General features: G+C 39.6%; 1 protein-coding gene across 2 annotated transcripts; it reads right to left on the reverse strand.

Moving 5' to 3' along the window:
- Positions 1 to 550: 550 nt before the first annotated feature.
- COPB1 (coat protein complex I subunit beta 1) lies at positions 551 to 19687 on the reverse strand. 2 transcript variants are annotated; one of them, XM_086894381.1, is made up of 22 exons: positions 19493 to 19687; positions 16835 to 16986; positions 15928 to 16157; positions 15056 to 15225; positions 14742 to 14856; positions 14090 to 14182; positions 13426 to 13563; positions 12369 to 12488; positions 11840 to 11947; positions 11602 to 11748; positions 11002 to 11147; positions 9538 to 9634; positions 8777 to 8937; positions 8114 to 8234; positions 7547 to 7774; positions 7188 to 7367; positions 6238 to 6382; positions 4704 to 4823; positions 4233 to 4378; positions 2907 to 2996; positions 2024 to 2179; positions 551 to 884 (listed from the first exon to the last, which is right to left on the reverse strand). In XM_086894381.1, the coding sequence occupies exons 2-22, from the start codon at positions 16923 to 16925 to the stop codon at positions 825 to 827; spliced, it is 2862 nt and encodes a 953-aa protein (XP_086750507.1). In that variant the 5' UTR covers positions 16926 to 16986; positions 19493 to 19687; the 3' UTR covers positions 551 to 824. The 2 variants fall into 2 exon arrangements, with proteins under 2 accessions (XP_086750507.1, XP_023784393.1); XM_023928625.2 differs by lacking the exon at positions 19493 to 19687 and adding an exon at positions 19101 to 19471.
- Positions 19688 to 19971: the final 284 nt, after the last annotated feature.

Consider the following 19971-nt stretch of genomic DNA (forward strand, 5'->3'; position numbering starts at 1 on the left):
TTCAACATAGCTCAATTCATTGCAGGCTCATAATGAGTCTGAATCTTTCCTTCCTGAGCTCACACACGTGGCCAATGGCTGCATTCACTGAAAAACTGCTTATGCTGCTACAGCATAACACTGCACTTGGCTGGCTTTTCCACATTAGCCACATAATGAAAAACAAGAACACCACCAGCAATGTTATGTTACTCAGGATAAAGCTGTTAGGAAAGCACCTCCAAAACAAAGTTTAAGGTTCTGCAACTTGCTGGAAAGAGCTGAATTTTGACAGTCTCTTTTTTGATACTACAAGCTTGTCTGGTTGCCATGTTAATACATTACCATCTAAAATATACAGCCTTTAATTTAGTTGGCAAATTTATATTCTCCTAGGCATACCAGAATATTTTAAGAATCATGATCACACATTCACATATTCAGGCCTAGTCATTATTGTAAACACTTAAGCTACTACAGACTCCCACTTTCTCAGAGTATCAAAGTACCCCTGGACAGATATTCAATACCGATCAGATCATACAGAGATTATAATTTACAGACAAAGCAGTACTGGTATAATTTGTTTATTGTACTGTGAGCATCAGTATATATTAGAGACAAAGAAAACATGACTTCCAGGACAAAGGAAAAAAAACCCTGGAGATTCAAAATTTGCTCAATATCAATCATAGAGAACCTATAAATTATCTGCTGGAATGCTTTCAGCTCAAAAGCTTGGCTTCTACAATTACAGAACACTGAAGAATATAAGATGTTCTGGATCCCAAAAGCCACATACCTAAGGTTAACTGTAAAAGACCTGAAAAGACATTAGGTAAAATTTATAAACCTGTCTTCTTCTGAGACAGATTGATCTTATCTCCAAGGCTCAGGGCCATTCCCTGTAACGAAAAGGAAGACAAGAATCATGACACAAATACTTCACTTGAAAATAACTTTATCTCATCTATATTAAAATGGCAGTTCCATTTATAGAAACCTCTGAAGTCAGTGGCATGGAAATTTCTAGCTGTTCACTTCCTTGTAAATTTCATAGTGCTCACTTCCTTATCACTGGGTCTACGTATATTATTGAAACAATGAAACTTGAGTTGGCAACTGTTACACGTGTTATCAACATGAAAAGCAGAAGAATAAAACTTATTTTAACCTTTTGACCTCCAACCAATTGAAAGAGGACTGCCAAGGGAGAAACTACAACTGCCTGTCCAGTTACTGAAATTCAACTGTTGAAAGTGCCAGTGCTGATACCAGCAAACTCAGTGCACCACAGCTATGGAAAATAATTTAATCACAGAGCCAGACCAATACTGCACAGAAACTGAAGAACCATCAAAAGAAATTGTGTGAATAAATTCACATACTCAATAGCACAATGATTTCAAGATGAAACCACGCTGGCTATGTAATTGAACACAGTCTTATGTAGAAATGGCATGGTAACATATCAGAAACTTTTAATTTAAACCAGTCCAAAATCTTTACAGTGACATCACATAAACTAAATGTTTTCTTTGAATATGAAAATTCTCAGATACTCCTTTACCATACACTGTATGTTAAAAATATTTCTATTGTACACTGGTGGTTTTGCTTTATTTATTCCAAATCCTAGTCTTTTTTTTTTTTGTTGGGAGGTAGAAAGTCTAAAATCCAAAGAAGATTCATCTATCTACAGAAAATATTCCTACTAAAACACCTGGCATTTTGTTGCTTTTAAAAGGAATCAGTGAATAGCAATTACATGAATAAAAATTCAGTATCTCGCTGTGTGACACTGAAATGTGTAATTTGGTAGGAAAAACATCATGAAACCCTGGGGCATATTTGCTCTTTATTTAAAGCAAATAAAATATAAAATCCTATTTGCAGCACGATGGACAAAATTGGGAAATCTTGGCGCAAAGCCCTATATTAGGGTAACACACCAAGAGAAATGACTGTAAAAAAACTGTAAAGCTTTAGGAGTGCTTGGTACATTGTCCTAAGAAGGGTGAAGATGGCAAGGAAGCCCCATTACCTGACTCTTGGCCCGGATCCGTATGTGACCAGTGACCGGCGCCTCCGGCCCCAGGTGAATCGGCTTCTCGATGCTCACATTGGCCAGGGCATCCTCTCCGAATATGGAACGGGCGTAAAGATTGGCTGCCATAAAGCCACAATAGCCTGAAAGTGCCTATGGAAAGCACATGGGAACTCTTAAAAGACCAAAATCCTCTAAACACGGTTTAGGTTTGCCCCAAGTTCACATGGCAGTTATCAATGTATCGAGTTTAAACTTCTTTCTTCACATGCAACATTTTGTAACATGTGGGAATCATGCACTGGGAAACAGTGGTGGCTGCCTTCTAGAATTCATTGGGAATTCTGCAGTCTACAGAATTCATCAAGTCAAGGCAGGAGGGCATTTTATGGTTTGTTTTAACCAACAGCAAAATGGCAAAGAAGCTAAACAGCTACTATACTTAATTTGGCTACTATACATGTAATAGCTATCATACATGCTATATATTAACAGCAAGTAGCTATTCTACATATTTATTTCACTTTACAACAAAAAGGCTAAACTGCCAAAAGAAAGGTAAATTTTGTCAGAGAAGGAAGAAATATGGAGCTACTAAAAAAAACCCTTTATGTAAACGGATGATCACATCAAGTCTATGCTACAGCTTAGCTACTATGAATCAAAATGCATATTCTGGTTTTCCAGCTTGGGACAACAGAGAATTTTGGTAACATTTATCTGCTTTTACTTATTTCAGAGTAAAACCATTGAGGTATATGTACCATTTCATATTGTAAGCAGGCATTTCTAAAAATATTAACAACAAATGTTGAACAAATTAAATTATAAAGCACAAGAACTAAAAAAGGTATCTAAAACTCTTCAAGAAATAGCTCACCTTCTCTGGAGTCAGGCATTTCATATTAGTTGACTTCAGTATGTGCTGTAAGTATTCATTTAAATCAATGATATTTGTATTCACTGTTACCTTTAAGAAGGAAAAAAACCCGTCAATTTCTTTAATTAGCACCTCAGGTATTTCTGAAATCTCTTCTTCAGGGCTCTATAAAGGAAATCACTTCTGCATTCCTCCTTGAGGAACAGCATGCTCAGTAAGCTGGATGCACTTCCATGTGTGGCATGTGGTGGCATCATAGGAAGTCTCTCCTGCCATACACTTGTTAAGATGGAGAATTTCATGCCATTACCACAGTTTCTAAAACCTATTGGGTGAATATGATACTCTGTTGAACATCTAGATTCTTTACAGCAAACAGTGTATTCAGTACTTGTCTGAATACAGTTTACACATTGCCAGAACAAGAAAAAGCAATACCTAGTACAAAGTTTGCTTTTAACCAGTGATAAAGATTCCTTTCATCTTCCCCTTTTAGCAGCAAAGTTCTCTGGGCTGCCTTGGCTTTATCATTTTGCATATTATGTGTCTTGTTTAATTTGTTTTTTAACATATCTCTTAGAAGGAGTTTACAAAGTGCTAAGGCTTCATACATCATGTATTACAATATATTGTGCACCAATTCCCCCCAAGACATTTAAACCTAGTCTCAAGTAAGCACACCTATGTAGCACACAAGGCTACAGTTCATGTAAAATATCTCTTGTTCTGGTTTAATTCTTCTACTCTATTCTTATACGATATTATCTCCTTTCAACCCTTTTTTTTAGGTCTGGGCACCCTCAGTTACTATGAAGTGAAGCCCACCATCTTGCTGCTCTTACACAGCATCCAGAACTTTATGCTACAGCAGTACTGCAAAGCAGCAAGGTGTTGAAAGATGTTGCTGCCCCCCTGGCAGGGTTGATTAAACAACCTTTCAGAGCTCCCTTGCAACCCACAACACAACGTGATTAAGAACTGGAGAGGCTGAGCAGCACGAGTAATTCTGCAGCCTCAGCACAAACTTGCACTTGTTGCCATCTCACCTTTGAGCCAAAACACACAGCAATTACCAGTCAGTTTGGACAGCTTCCATAAAGGAGGTAAAGCTCAATGCACACAACCTCTTTTGCAAGCCAAAAACCCAGTTACTGCATTGCTAAGCTAGTGAAGCTGATAAGATAGCTGTAAGAGATTAAGCTACTTGAGGCAAACATCCAATGAGGATGATGAACGAGGTTTATGTGGCAATAGATAATGCTGCTGTGGAACAAGACACAGAATTGTATCTCGTCAACAAAGTAACATACAGAATAAAAAACTAACTTTGTTTTCCCACTCAAATTCTGCCCACATCTGTCTGAACTCAGCATCTGTACAGGAAGCAGGCTGGATGTAATCCATGATGTCAATGTGAATATCACTGAGAACCACACAGTTTCTGTCGCTGGCTGCTCCAGAGACATCATACACTGCAAGAGAACACAAAAAACCATTTTTGAATGTTCCAAAAAGTGACTTTGCACTTAATAAGGGTGCTGAGGTATCACCTGCCAGTTAACAACAGTCAACCCTTGCTCAATCTCATGCTGACCATCATCCTAGAGGTAGCACATTCTACAATGGATTTAAGTAACAGTGATATAAATTTTTCTTTTAAAATCATCACAAAATATTCTTGCATTGTAATTTAATTTCTTCTCCCAATATGAAGGGTTTTACTTATTTTTGAGCTCATTAAGCAGTTAAAAATGCAATGCATTCATGTTAATTTTGCACACGGAATTGTTTACTTACCAACATTACCAAAAATTATTCCATTTTCTGTTGAAGCGACTTTGACATTAGCTTTAATGTTTGCAAAATCATGTGGAGCAAGTGTCAGAGGAGATGGTTTTTCCACAAGTTTCAAGTCACCTGTGTAAAGAAATTGGGAGATGGGGATCAGGGAACATTAGCAGTACACAATGAACTTAGCTTTCGGAACAACAGCTTTTTATTTTCTTGACATTCAGTATTTGCATCTACAGAGCTGCACTAAACACCACCATAAAGATATTAGTTGATTTGGAATTGGTTGGGGTTTTTTTTATGGTTTTCTAATTGCAAGATAAATTATATTACATACAAATTTCAGTTAAAATATTGGTGTGTTCACCCAAACCTCACTGAAAACAAATACTGAATTAAATGGGCTTTGGATGGAGCTTAGTATTAATTTTTTAACAAGGAAATGGTTAATTCTACCTTGTATTTTAATCACTGACATCATCGTAAAGCCCAACCCTTTAGTCAAGTGCCTCAAACCCAAAGTACAATGTCCAGCACTAGGCACTAAGCTATTTATAAACAGGTCAAAGAACTCCTTGATTCTGAATATAATTGCTCCAAGAAAACACTAAGGGATGCATTTTTACTAACCCTTCAGCAAGCAATTGGAAAGACTCCTTAGTTCTATCAAACTGCAATTTGAGAACACAGCATGAACAGCATGAGCTCCACACAATGGAGTGATGCCTCAAGTCAGCTTTTGCAGTACATCAGCTGGGAAATACAAAACTCCACTTAACTGAGCTGACAAATAGAAAAATACAACCTATTAAATAATGCATTCTTTTGAGTTATTTCCATCATTAGTCTCATCTAATGATTTACAGAATTTTAGGAGAAAGGTTATGCCCCTCCAGTCATATTCACAATAGTGAAAAGTATGTAACATGAGTTCTCCTAGCATATTGATTGTAAATGCATTTCAGCTCTTGACTGCCAAAGCAGGGGACAACTAATAAGAAGCTGGTTACTGTTCTTGAATTATCTGCTCCAGTGACTCCTCTAAGAGAAGCTAATGAAGCCTCAGGATTGTCCAAGCAAGACTCTGGTACAGCTGTTGGTACAGGGAATGGTTTCAGTTGAGTAAAATCAAGTATTTAAGTATTTCAGGCTGAGTGCAAAAACCACCAAGGGCAGATGGCTTTCTACTCCATACTAGTTGGGATTTTGACCTATTTTTATCTTCCTCTCTATGGTAGCAGCACAATGAAAAATAAGTATATCAAAAAACCTGTCTATATTTCAGGAAAAAAGGAGAAGGGGAAATGGAACACTATGTTTTTAGTGATAAAATCTGACTATAGTTGATATCATCAGATTGCATTGTCAGTACATATAAAACTTCCACCAAATATTTAAAAAAGTGTATTTTTAAAGGCATTCAAAATGGTGACTAAGTGGCATCACCTTGGAAATGTTTCAGGAATTCCTTACAGCAGGGTAATGCCCAATTCCCAAAACCCCAGAGCTGTTTTGTTTGCAGCAGTCCAGCCCTCCTTACCCAGCGTGGCCAGCTCCAGAGTGCAGTTCTGCAGGGTGTCACTGGTCTGGTTGACCACGAGCACGTCCAGCACGATGTCGTACTGATTGACGTGGACATAGGCTTCTGCATACACAGGGTCTGAGAAACCTGTCAGCTGAGTGACCTGTGACACATGCCAAGGGATACACCTTCTCAGAAACCAGTTTAAAACACAGAATCATTCAAATAATGACTAAAAATAAGAATAAAGTTAAATTTATTATTCTTTAGTTTGGCCCTCCAAAACAAGTAGCCTTCCTTCACACACCCCCCTGCATACACAATACAATTTTAAACCCTCTCCAGAAGGGAGAGGTATTTCTCTCTCGAGTATTCTGAACTTAAAGGATCCTACAATATGAACTGTAAAGCCATTTATTCTTAAGATGATCAGCAGGACAAGAAATGCTGACTTAAAATGAAAAGGTGATTTTAAACATCAAAAATAATTCATCTAGTATTTCAAAGTCTGGGGGTTTAACTCTTAACTGCTGAATAACTCAAGTAATTTTTTCTCTTTAAACCTCCTCAGCAGGTTCTGCTAATCGGCAGAAAAAAAAGGCATAAAGGGTGAAATAAGGATGCACTGCACTTGGCAATAGGATACAGCAGCCAAAGAGAGGATCTTAATCACTTTTGGCATCCTTGCCCCCTTTTCCATGAGCTTTATCAGGATCTTAAAACCAGCAAACCCTAATTTCTTCTCCACATTCCACCAGCTCAGCACTCTCCAAGTCTCCTTCTTGTTCTTCCTGTCCCCATTTGAGAAGATATCAACTATAAGCACAAGTGCTTTTCTTTTTTTCCTGATCCCAACCAGGATATACCTGGGTCTTCCCAATCAACCAGCAGAGTCTGGTTCATCAGTTCCAGTCAGCAATTCCCAAAGTGATCCCATGTATATAATTAAAGCACTGATTTCCCACTACCTTATTAAGTTTGGAAGCAAGAGGATCAGCAGCCTCTTTCCTCTGTGTGTTTCCCATTGCTGCAAGAAGGCTAAGCTGGAACTGGTCTTCTTTTGAGCTCATTTCATTTTTAGCAGTAAGCTGCATGAAGGAAATGGGATCATCTGGCTGAATTGTCACATTCCTCTTCTCAGATTCTTTCTGCAGGAAGAGAATATTTCAAGAATTCACAGTGAATTCCATTCCTTAGCATAGAAAAACCGGTCAAATAATGTATGACCTACACAGAGGGTCAAATGGTGACATTTCTGGGACCAGCTTGGACGTGAACATCTGTAAAAACTCCAGGTGTTTATGGCTACACCCTTATAACAGCTCACCTTCTGGGAAAGTTTCTCCTCTTCTAGCTTGGCTGACAGCATGTGAGAGAGAGACTGCCTGCATTCCTTGTTGAAAATGTCATTCATGAGAGGAGAACATTCTGACAACACTTTCAGACACAATGAAATACGATCCACATCATCATCTGTAATTGGCTTCTTGGGAAGAGAAGACTTTCCCAAGTGGAGAATAGTGGCCATCAGCAGCATAGCTTCAGCATTAAAGGACTGAGAAGGAGCACAAAGAGAATGGAAGAAGGTTATTGCATTTTCCACAGCTTTAAAGAAGTGTTGACTTTTGACATTTATAAAAAGGTGTGAATTAACTGAATCATAACGTCTCTGAACAGATTGCTTAGTTTTTTAGTACTTGCTATCTGAAACCAAGCAGAATGATTTAGAAAAATGGCTGGATAGCAGCAGGCCCTGTTTGTGATCCAAACTATCATTATTATCCAATCACATAAATGGCACTTCACTTTGGACTTAACCTGTTTTGCATCTGTTTAAAAGAAAAGAGCAACAAGCAGCTCTTCCTTGAATGTGAAAACACAAGAGATGACTCACATTTTGTTTCTTCTTTTCCTGAACTAGGGAGGAATAACGCAAAGCAATCTTGGTTAAAGTTGTAGCAAGGGAAGCCGCAACAAAGAAATCTCCATCCAGCAAGAATCCTCGTAAGGGAGGTCTGCAAAGACAAATGATATTCAGAAAACTACTTTTGGCTGACAATCTTCAGCCTACTTCTCTAGATACCTTAACTTTGATACTGTACAAGCAAAATAAGCTTGAAACACCCCAAAAGGTTGGGTATTTTACTTCTCAAAGTCATTTTCCATACACAGAGATTTTTACAAGTCACACAGTCACTTCCACATGGACTAGAGAGATAGATGTAGGAGTGCAAGGTGATATAAAGGGAAGAAAATATTTTAATCTGAAGGCAGTATCTCTGTATCCAACTGAAACTGTGAGAAAGCCTTCTGTGTAAAAAAAACAACTAGAATTTGGGATATCATTATTAATAAAGTTCTTATTGATACAGTAAGCTTTGATTATAAATCCTAAGCAACTGGGCAACTTCCTATTGGATACCATCTAGTTGGGAAAATACCTTCAAACAGGAAATTTCCTCAACCACTGAACTCTCTATGAGAGATAACACCACTCAAATGAAAAAAGATAAAAATTAACCAAGACATTCCTGGCCAGGCATGAAATCATAAATACCTGTCTTCTTCCTTTTTGGCAGGTCGGGAACTGCTAAGAGCACTTTGTGTTGCATAAGTGCCCATCTCTGTCACTAATTTTTGGGCTGGACCCACAGACACCTCTTCTTCAGGTTTGAGCTCACCAGCTTCTTTCTTGATTTCAGATTCTACTATTGGGATCTAGAAATGAGCAGGAAGAAACTGTTACATTTAAAATATACATTTTTGTTCTGCAGAAGGTTTTAATAAAAATTATCTGCTATTACTGAAGTTTTTATAAACAAAATGTCAACTACAGTGCAATGGTTTGGGGAGAATTTGAGGAAATAAGCAGATATTGAAAAACATACAAAAGCTTCCTACACATGCAACAAAGCTCTCATTCATCAATTGGATTTTGTCAGAGAAGTCTTCCTCTCAGAACAACCCAGATTTAAAGCACTTTTTCTTTGCTACTGGATATAATTAAATCATATCTTAAAACTGCCAGAATTTTCTGAAATAAGGAATTTCCCAATCCTTTTCTTAATAGATATCACTTATTGAGCTGAATAGCAGTTCAAGTATGCTACTTGAAAAAAAAGAATAGTGAATGCAAAACCCTGACTGCTTTTTACTTAAGATTTCCTGTGCACATGCCATCACACATCACAAATCCTCTAAACATTGTTGCATCTTACTTATCTTTCTAAAATACCTTTTTCTTAAAAAAACCCACTGCATAATGGCAGGAAAAAACATGAAGAGCCAGTAAACAGAAAAACCCCAAAATACACAGACCTCTCCGAGTGATCTGCGAACCTCTGTCATTACACTTTGTATGTCCTCCTTTGTGCTGCAATATTCTCCAAGGATCCATAATGCTCCTCGATAAATCCTAAGACAAGAATAGTAACTTAAATCATGCTTTCATGATATAGTCAAACTAGCACCAAGAAAAGTGACTTATGGTCAGGTAGTAAGGCCAGTTTCAAAGGACACAACTGACAAAAGCAGGTTAAATCAAAAGCAATTATCCTTTCAGCCTCAGTAAATTCATGAACAAGTACATCAAATTAGATCTATTCTCTGCTACATATTTATGGCAACTGATAATGGTCAAATAAGAGATTTTTAGGCTTCAGGAATCAGCTTGAGCCTGTGTGAAACTAAGTCACACAAGGTTCTCACTCTTGCATGAGAAATCATAAGGAGGAATCCAAACAGTCCTTGAAGAGGGAAAACAACTTTTGCAGGTTTTGTTTGGATCCTTGTTTACTTGTAAAAAACAGTCAAGGGGTGTTGTTCCCAATAGACTAGTGATGGTGATGTGTTGGTTTAATGACCAATGAGAGTTTTACCTCTCAGACCTTCTCAGACCTGTCTATAAAAGAAGATCTGGAATAATAAAACTTGCTCTCTTGTGCAACCCAGAAGAGAGTCAGTGTCGTGCTTCCATGGCCGTTCCTAATATAGCACAACACATATTTATTTCCATCTGTGTCAATCCTGACATACACAAAATTAAATTTTATTGTGATCATAATGAAATACTCTGCTGCATGTGAATAAAGTCAGCTCTAAATTCTCCATTTAACTGAGACAAACTAATTTTTCCATTATAGAGGAGAAAATAAAAAACCAGAACAAGAATGAAGATTAGGAAGAGAACAGCAAAGCTTCAGAAGGCTTTTTTACCCCTCTTAATGAGATTACCATGGAGATGGATTCAGAGTTTTCTGTGTATTAGGAGAATGACAGAGTGCTCTTCTGATACACAGAAATTCTCATATGACTTAACCTTTACAGACCCATCAGCAAGCAAAGTTTTTAGAGCCCTGAAAGGTACTAAAAAAGCTTTATAGTTTGTGAAGTTCAGTCTATGTTAGTTTAGGTTTTCTAATAAATGTACAGTATTTCCAGTTGCCTACAAATCCAAATTCCTCAGGAATTCTGTTTTAACAAATATATTGCTTTATGTTTGGCCTTCATCAACAACACTATTTCCTAGCATGTGGAATTACCTTTAACAACTGCATTATAGAAATAAAAATTGAATTTCCTTATTCAGTGGAACAAATACCCAATTTATCTCTTGTACAAGTAGGCAAGAAGAAAGCTGTACCTAGAAATCCTCTACTCCAAAATATCTCAGTTTCAGTCACTCTCTGTGGGTCACGTGGATTTTGGTACATATTTAATACATTCAATGCAAGTGAGCCACGGGTGCTCCAATGTCTGTTTGATATCATATTGTGGACTCACTTGACAGATTTAATAGCGTGAAAGACTTCAAGCATCTTCTCAACAATAAGAGGTCTGAGGTTATCAAATCTCTGGATCGCTTCCCGCACAAACTCCAGGACGTCGGCGGCTGCCGCTTCGTTGTTATCACTGAGGAACTCCATCAGCTGCCACAGAAGGGTGAACATCAGCACAAACAGCAGCACAGAGAAGCTTGTACAATAACACTTCCCTTCTATGTTCAGAAAAATAAAACTCCTTATGTATCTCCAATGAAAAAAACCTGAGGTCAAACAACCTTAAGTACTAAACACAGTGACATAGCAAACATAGTAAACATAGCAAACAAGTACCAACTATCATATTCCCAAACTATTTTCCTAGTGATACAAATTATTGCACTTTTAAAGGTCCTCTTCAGCTCATGTTCTTCAAAAACATATAAAAATAGTCTCAGAAGATGAACAATTACAGCATCAAAAGTCCTATGTTTCCTTAGGAATTAAAACCAGCATTGCTTCTGTGAGGTCACTATCAGGAACACCTGAGCTCCAGCAGTTCTGCAGGTGTTGGGTATAGGTGTAACACATTTAATGACAAAATAATGAACTATTTGCATACCACTGGAATAACATTTGCAGCCATGTCTGGGAAGCGAACACTACAGGAGTGCAGTGTCCGAACCAGAAGCTGTCTGTACTTGTCTGTATCTTCGTGCTCTGTCACATTATTAGTTTTAATCACTTCCTTCTTCAGAACAATCACAAGCTGCAGAAAAGACCAAATCAAATTTTTTAAAAAGTGTCATTTTTCAAAAGAAAGAAAACAGTGTAATGAATCAAAAGTACATGTCATTTACCTCCTCCACATTTCTTGAAGACACAAGATCCAGAGCCAGCTGAAGGGTTTTTTTGCGCACCTCTAGATCTGGGGTGCTCAACACTCTGAGGATGTCCATAACCAGATCCTGAAAAAATAACCAAGTGTTTTGCCATTTAAAAATTACTTCCTCTTCATACAATTCTAATTTTCAGTCCTCAAGGATTTTCAAAGCCTTTCTGGATACATAATATATGATTTACTGACAAGCAAGCAACAAGCATTAGAACTTCTCAGTGTTCACCCAATACATTCTACACCTACATACCAGTCTCCTATGCACCATTAAACCCCACAACCAGGACAGCACTTGTCATTGTTCATTCTTATGCAGACAATACAAGCAGCCAAGTCATAAGCATAAAAGTTCATCCAAGATGTTTTCACCAAAAACATACCAATAGAAAACTGAAACTTAGGAAGCTCTTTTCTCCATACATTGCAATGGAAGCTTTGTTATTAAAGGCTTTTCTTTCCTAAGACTTACAGGAAAGAGACAGCTTACTTACCTGCAACACTCGTTCATGGGAGGGGTGCTCTTTTAACTCAATCAACCGATCCAAGACAATCAGCTTCACATTATTATCACTTTCTTTAATAATCAAATCTATGTAGCACTGGGCAGCAGCCTAAAATTAAAAGGATCAAAACATTTTTTTAGTCAAGAAGAGGAGAAACTGAAAAAATTTCTGAAAGTGAGGAAAAGACTCCTTCTATTTTACCATTAAAGCAGTTACTCATAGTTGGCACAGAAATTAACTCGATAAACAGACTTTAAATTTTTTTGTCCACCATGTTACAAAAATCACACGTAAAGGCACACAACGGCATCAGCTTACTGTACACAGACTTGACTTCAAAGAAAGATGTAAGATAGGTTATATGACATGCTTTGGGTCAGCTGTGAAATATGCAAGAGGGCATGAAAACCAACTTAAAAGAGTTGGCAGTGTTAGCCTATCTAAATTAAGTTTTAATGACAGCTTCTATGTACAGTGTGTCTACTCAACAAAATCGAGTATGCCAAACCAAGAATGTTATAATTCATACTTTCCCTGACCTCTGGAAATTACACTTTACAATGCTGTAAATGTATGCATAACCTATCTTTTAAATTTCCATACAAATTCAAAATTTCTAAGTGACCTTAAGTAATCAGCTGTACAAATACAGAACTAAGAACCCCAGGTCAATCAGTAATCAACACGAATCTTCACTGCTTTATGCTTCTACCCTGGTCTGAAATTAGTCATATTCAAGAGTAAAAAATTTCATCCAATCTCAGAAATCTTCAGCTGTAGTCTGCTTTGCTAACTAGGCCAAGTAGATTGTAGGCTTGTCCAACAGTCCGCACAGTGTTCAAGCTTGTCCCCTACCAAAGTGACAAGAAGTCCACTAGCTCCAGGTCTGCTCAGTCTTTTTTTGTGGTCAGTTCTAAGAGATACTTTAAGACAGTGTTCCACCTGAGAAGTGTTGCACAGCCCAGGCTACCTAGCCCTCACTCCTAAGTATCAACATGCATCACACAGCACTCATTTCAGTGCACTGGAAACATCACTTTCATACCTTGATTGCTGTGGGTGCACTGGAGAGTGTAACCAGAGTACCTGCAGCCTCATACTTCACTGCAGGACTCGAGGACTGCAGGAGGTTGTAGATGCAGCGAATGAACCGAGCTCTCTCTGACGGATTCGCATGACAGACCTTGATAAAAAATGATCTATGGTTGGCACATAAAGAAAAGAGCAATCCTACAGCTCACTTGCTCCACTGTCTTACAAGAGACGACAAAATTAATCAAAAGGTGACAATATTTTCTCATTCACAGCTGTAAAAATCTAATTACAAAAGCTCTTCTAAAGCTATTCTCAACAACTCTGAGCAATGCCACAGGGTCTTAAAATTTCCCATTGAAAGGAAGGGCAGAGCTTCTAACAGCTTCTCTAAGAGATGCCTTGCTCATGCCCATGAAGACCACTCTGATAATACAGTCCCCATCACAGCAAATCTGGTGAGACTTATTGCTCTATACAGTGCACACTTGAACACTATCATTTCAAGAGACAAATCTTATTCAGCTGTATTATGCAATGACATATTCCTGACATGGACAAGAAGCCAGCTAAATCCCTTCCCCAGCAACATTCTATCCCTTTTTAAAAAGTCTAATATAATTCTGTAAATTAACATGTGCATTTATTTCAAATGTGCCACAACATTTCCCTTTTACCTTGTAAATTAGTTCAACAATAACCAACTGCAGTATGTCACCAAAGGTCTGCACTTGGTCAATACAGGTACTCAAATAATCCAAAGCTCGATCCTACACAAACAGAACATAAATTATTTTACATTATTCAGAGGTTGCTCATGTAGTTGAGTCTTAAATCAAAACACATTCCAAAAATCAAAATACGAAACAGCCTTTATGCAACACTTCAACGATTTAGGAAAACACTGTAGACCTAAAGAGCAAAATAATCCATCCTGACTATAGAGGGCAAAAAGAGAGACAGACTAATGGGAATTAGGCACAAAAGGCAATTTCCTGTAGAACAAGTAATCCAAAACACTAAACAGAAATTGCCATTTCTTTCCCATACAACTAAAAAAGCTTCAGAACAGCAGATAATGGAGTGCTTCTCAGGGTGGTTATGCTCACATTTTTCAGCACCTTCACCAAATAGAGTAGTTCTCATTTAAAATAAAGAGAGCACTAAAGACCAACATTATCACCACCAAATATCCCACAAAAGCAGTAACACTATCATACATTTTTTTTTATGAATAAAAGTAGTTTGTATTACTAACAAACTACTGGCTAGTTACCCAGCATATTTACAATTATTAAACCAAATTACTTTGAAGGCAGGTATCCTTACCTGATCTGCATGAATTAGCATCATAAATGCATTTCTTTTGCAGCTTGCATCTTTCTCATTCACCAAGAAATCGTGGATGAGTTCAGGAGCGTCAGGTATAAGGTGTTCAAAGTTCCTTTACAAGAGAAAACTGTAATTAAAAGAGCTGCTGGAAAGGAGCAGAACCCGAGGATTCCCATTAGATAGCAGAGAAAAGGCAAACAAACAGAAAATTCTAAGCACCACATTAGGGAGCAATAAATATTTGAGTCCTCAAAAACCAAAGGCAGTCCTGGCCTTGTGCAAGCAGGATTGTGCCTGGTTTCTGCATTTACCTGTAGATGGTGTAGATTGCCAGGACGGCGTTGCGGCGCACGTAGCTGTGCCGGTGTTCCAGGCACGCGCGGATGGCCGGCATCAAAGGCTCCAGCAGCTCTGCTTCCTTCAGCTTGCAGAGGAAGCGGAGAGTGGAGCCTCGGATAAACTCATTTGGGTGCTGGAGATCCTAAAAGCAACAGGAGACATATCTGAAATGCCAGACTCTCCAGATGCATGCACTTGCCACCTTCTCCCACACTTGGCTTTCACATGGCACAAGCTCCCAACATCTCCAACGACATCTCCCTGTTTTCTCAAGAAATGCTTTCTTAAAGCGCTGCTGTCCCACAATATTTAAAAACATGTATTTATGTGCAATAAAACTTACAAAGCATGTAGGATTTTTTTTCTGGATTGTATTTATTTTCTCTGATTACCATGGCTGTGAAAGCTCAGCCTGTGGGCATTCCTGCACATTGGATACAAACTTCTTGTATATATTAGCTCATCTGTTTCCAACCCAGTCCCAGAGTTAATATCTTCATGAAGGTGTTCCCAAATATAGCACAACAGTGTCCTTCTATGACCCATGGCTTGTCCCAAGATGCCTGGAAGATGATAACTATGTTCCCCCTCACCTCTGATGTTCACTGACAAGGAAAGAGAACACTAAATTTTTGTTAAGTTGTACCAGTAAAAGAACACAAAACCCCTTGGTAATAGATCTGCTGCCTGTCTGCAGTTAGCCAACTCTGAAGCACTGAGACACAACTGATAGGAAGGAAATGCTGAGCACAAACAATGTTTATATTTATTCAGTAACATAAAATGATACCCCTTCTATAAAGATCTGGCAGAGGAATAACCAATGAAATAAACAAGAGGCTACCTTTCTGTATGCATCACACACTAGGATCATTTCCTGCAGGAGCCTGCCATCTGGAGTGGTCTTTGGCACAATCTCCCAGAACACCAGCAGCAGTTTTTTGATAGTATGGTCTTGAAGAGGCAGAACAAAACGTATGATGGTCATCAGGAGCCCAGGCAGCTTCTCACCATTCAGAATCATAATGATTACTTTCTTCAAGGCCTCTGTCTTCAACTTGACATCTCCTTTTTCTAAAGGAGGAAATGAAGTGAGGAAGGCTGACATGTCACAGCTATTTTAACAGGCATACTGATCTTCAGTGTCAGAAGACACAAACCCCTCTGAAGGAGTGAAATACAGCATATCAATAAAATCCATGCCTTTACTTCTATTAAATGATAAAGAGGAAGCAAGAGATATTTAAAAACAAGCATGGAATTCAGACTCAGTCTGAGATCAATATATTGGAATTGAAAGAGTTCAAATTCCAAGGCTGTTTTAATGTTTAAATTTATACCAGGATACTGCAGTGTGCTCTGGTGTCACACATATACCAGAAACTAACACTGTTGTTTTTGGCCAGCACATTCCACCGTGCACTGAACAAATGACAACACAATTTGTTGCTTATTCCAAAAAAATCTGTTCAAATCTGCCTTAGCCCAAGCAGGTATTAGTTAAAACTCTTAAAACAAAAACAAAAAAATCAGATTTTGCACAGACTGTGGAGTACACCAAAGCACATAAATTAATATCACGAAGTTTCTCAAAACACAGCAAACAGGAACATACATCTTCCAGAACTCAACAGAAAATAAACATCAAACTGACTTGTTTTAGCTTATAAACTGTAAATACTCTAGGAAAGGCAGGATGAGAGAATAATTCAGGTAAGATGGAGCATCCTTCAATCACTGTCAATACTTGCCTAGGTCATTTTTTAAGCTGATTTCAGAAGGTGGCTCTGAGTCCATGGGAACATTGATCAATGTGTAACACACATTCTCTGCAGCAGTCATGGCTCTGGGTTACAGGAGTTCTCTCAAGGGAAGAATTATTTTCACACAACTGTCAGATAACCTAAAAACCAAGCAAACAAAGCCATTCCAAAGTTAAAAGATTTTATTAACAAACACAAAAACATTATTATAACTGACTTAATGGCTTGAAGGGATTGCTGGGTCTCTTGAGAAGCTGCATGCAAAAGCCTTCTTGCTTTGTTGTAGCCCTAAAATATTCCCATGAGCACCACAAAGATGAAGAGCATGACGTTTTTCAGAGACAACAGAAAATGAACAAAATCTTTCCAATATTTTGGGCATAGTCAGGAATAACAGAAGTGTACAGGGCACCTGGCTGAAGCCAAATGGATTCAGCAGATTCTCCATCCTGGAGTCATTCCCTGATCCTAGCTGTATATTCCCACTACCTTCCCTGCACTTCTGTGCCCCTCCAGGTGAACGACCCAAGCTGCAAAATCAGCTGAAAAACTTCAAAGGAAAAAGAAAAAACAAAAAGATAAAGTTCTGGACTCAATTAACAAGATGAATCAGTCTATGCAGGAAGCCTTGAAGATGAGCATGAGATCCAACAGAGCAGAAACCAAGGATGGGAGAAAAGATAATGTGATGGAGAGAGAAGTTTTTACCTGCCAGAGATCATTAGATCAGCTCAACTCTACTGTCTCCACTAGACACTAACAAGGAAACCAAGCCTTTTTATGATGAAAAAGGACAAGAAGGCTACAGATCTATCAAAGTTTCTGTGTGCCTGGTGGTCCAGGTAATAAAATCTGCTATTAAGCTCAGTTCTCATTCTCATGTTTGCTTTTTCCTTATATAATAGATACCTAGGATCAAATCAACCTTTTTGTTGTATCAATTTTCATTCCCATGTTTGTTTATTCTTTATATAACAGACATCTAGGACTAAATCAACCTTTTTATTCTATTTCTTAAGTAATGAAAAATGCTCAAGCTTGAGCTTACTTGGCTAATTCTGCGCTACTATACTGACAAGCACAAGCGAAGCAAACTGTTACTGTTTCTTACATGAGCAATTTTGTACTTTCTACAGAAATTGTGTCAAAATAAATCAGCTTTTATTGGCATTAACTGTCTGGAAGTCTTAGACTCCCTTTTCTCATGAAATGGACACCCAGAGAACCTCACCCTGAGCAGGGAAGTTGTCCTGAGCTGGGTTGCTACCTCTTTCCACAGAAGCAAACCATTCACATCAATCAGCAGCACAACAACCACCCAAAAACTAACTGCAATACAAACTTTCAAGGAAACACTCCTATTTCTGTTATGAATTCTGTATTTTAAGGCCTAGATAACGTAACTTTGCTGCTTACAAATATCAACATAAACCACTCAATGATTGGATGTGGCACTTAGTGCCATGCTCTCTCTAGTTGAGGTGGTGATCAGTCAAAGGTTGGATTTGATGATCTCAGAGGTCTTTCCCAATTGTTTTCTTGCCTCAGCAGCAGCTTTTTTGCTTACTTTTCCTATGCTGCTACCCAGAACCCCTGCCTCAAAGCTCTGCAGCCAGCACCTTCACCTACAAGAACAAATCACACAGACCACAGTGTAGATCCTCGTGAAAGCAGTGCAGGTATCCTTACTCACACAAAGACCTAAGCTGCAGAAATTTCCAAAATCACAATCAAACATGTGTCTGAAGTGTGATAAATGAGTGTGAAAAGCAGCAGTGTGAAACAACTCTCCTAAAACACAGAGCTGGGAGAACCACCACCTGGATTTCCTCCTTGCAAGGCATAAAGACTTGAAATCAGTTTGATCATTGAGAGCTCACACGGAGGCAGATGTAGGTGCTGTTTTAACTCCGCAGCAATAATATCTCTGTCACCTGGGGTGAGTCACAGAACGGTTTGGGTAGGAAGGGATCTTGAAGATGAATTAATTCCAACCCTCTGCCATGGGCAGGGACATCTTTCACTAGCCCAGGCTGCTCAGAGCCCCATCCAAATCGGCCCTGAACACTTCCTGGGATGGGGCATCCACAGCTGCTCTGGGCAACCTGTGCCAGAGCCTCGGCACTCCAGGAAATCGAAAGTTACAGAGTTTATAGAGCCCAGGAAGACAAAAAGCCACGCCTGCTCGCCACCTACATCCCTGGGGAGCCTTAGGAACGGGGACACCTAATGAACCAGAACCTTCAGAACGCACCTTTTTACTGATGCACAATTACAATGCAGAGTGTTCAAAGTGTTTACTGAAAAAACCCGACAAACTCAGCCAGCTGAGGGGTATTTCTCCCTTAATATTCCAGTTCCTACTTCCAGCCCAAACCTGGGCATTTTAAGCTATGAGGCAAAACTTCCCTGAACGCCCGAGCCCGCCTGCCATTCCGCAGGGTAAACCCCGAGACGCGGAGCCCTCCCCGCGCCACAAACCCTCCCACAAGCGCCCCGCGCCCCCGGGGCCCTGCCGGGGGTCACCGGGAAGATGCCGGCGGGGCCCTGAGGCCTCGAGCCTTGCGGCGCCCAGCGGAGAAGCGGCGCCCGCCCCCTCCCCCCGGTCCCGCGAGGCCGCCGCGGGCCGGCCGTGCGGCTCCGTACTGGGCGGTGGGGTCGGGCCGGTCCCGGTGCGGAGCTGAGCCCGCGGCGCTGCCGCTCCGGCGATGGCTGACGTGGAGCCGCGCCCGCCCCGGCCACATCGCGCGTACGGCGGCCGCGGCGGGACACGCCTCTCGGCAGCGCGAAAGGGGCGGTGCCCCCGCGCGGGGAAAGGCGGCGCGAGGAGGGGCTGCCCCTGTGACGTCACGGGCACGAGAGGGGCTTTCCCGCGCGGGGGGACCGGGGACCCTCGGGATGCAGGAAAACACCGGGAAACAGCGGCCGAAATGAAGATTAAAAACCCCACCCGGATGGATAGATGGATGGATAGATGGATGGATAGATGGATGGATAGATGGATGGATAGATGGATGGATAAGGGGGAATCAATTAGATAAAAACAACCACCACCGCCAAAGAAACAAACCGAAAAAGCCCAAAAAACAACACCCCCCCCAAAAAAACCCAAAAACCAAACAAAA

The sequence above is a fragment of the Cyanistes caeruleus genome, chromosome 6 (assembly GCF_971803275.1).
Source record: "Cyanistes caeruleus chromosome 6, bCyaCae1.hap1.1, whole genome shotgun sequence".
In the NCBI taxonomy this organism is placed as follows: Eukaryota; Metazoa; Chordata; class Aves; order Passeriformes; family Paridae; genus Cyanistes; species Cyanistes caeruleus.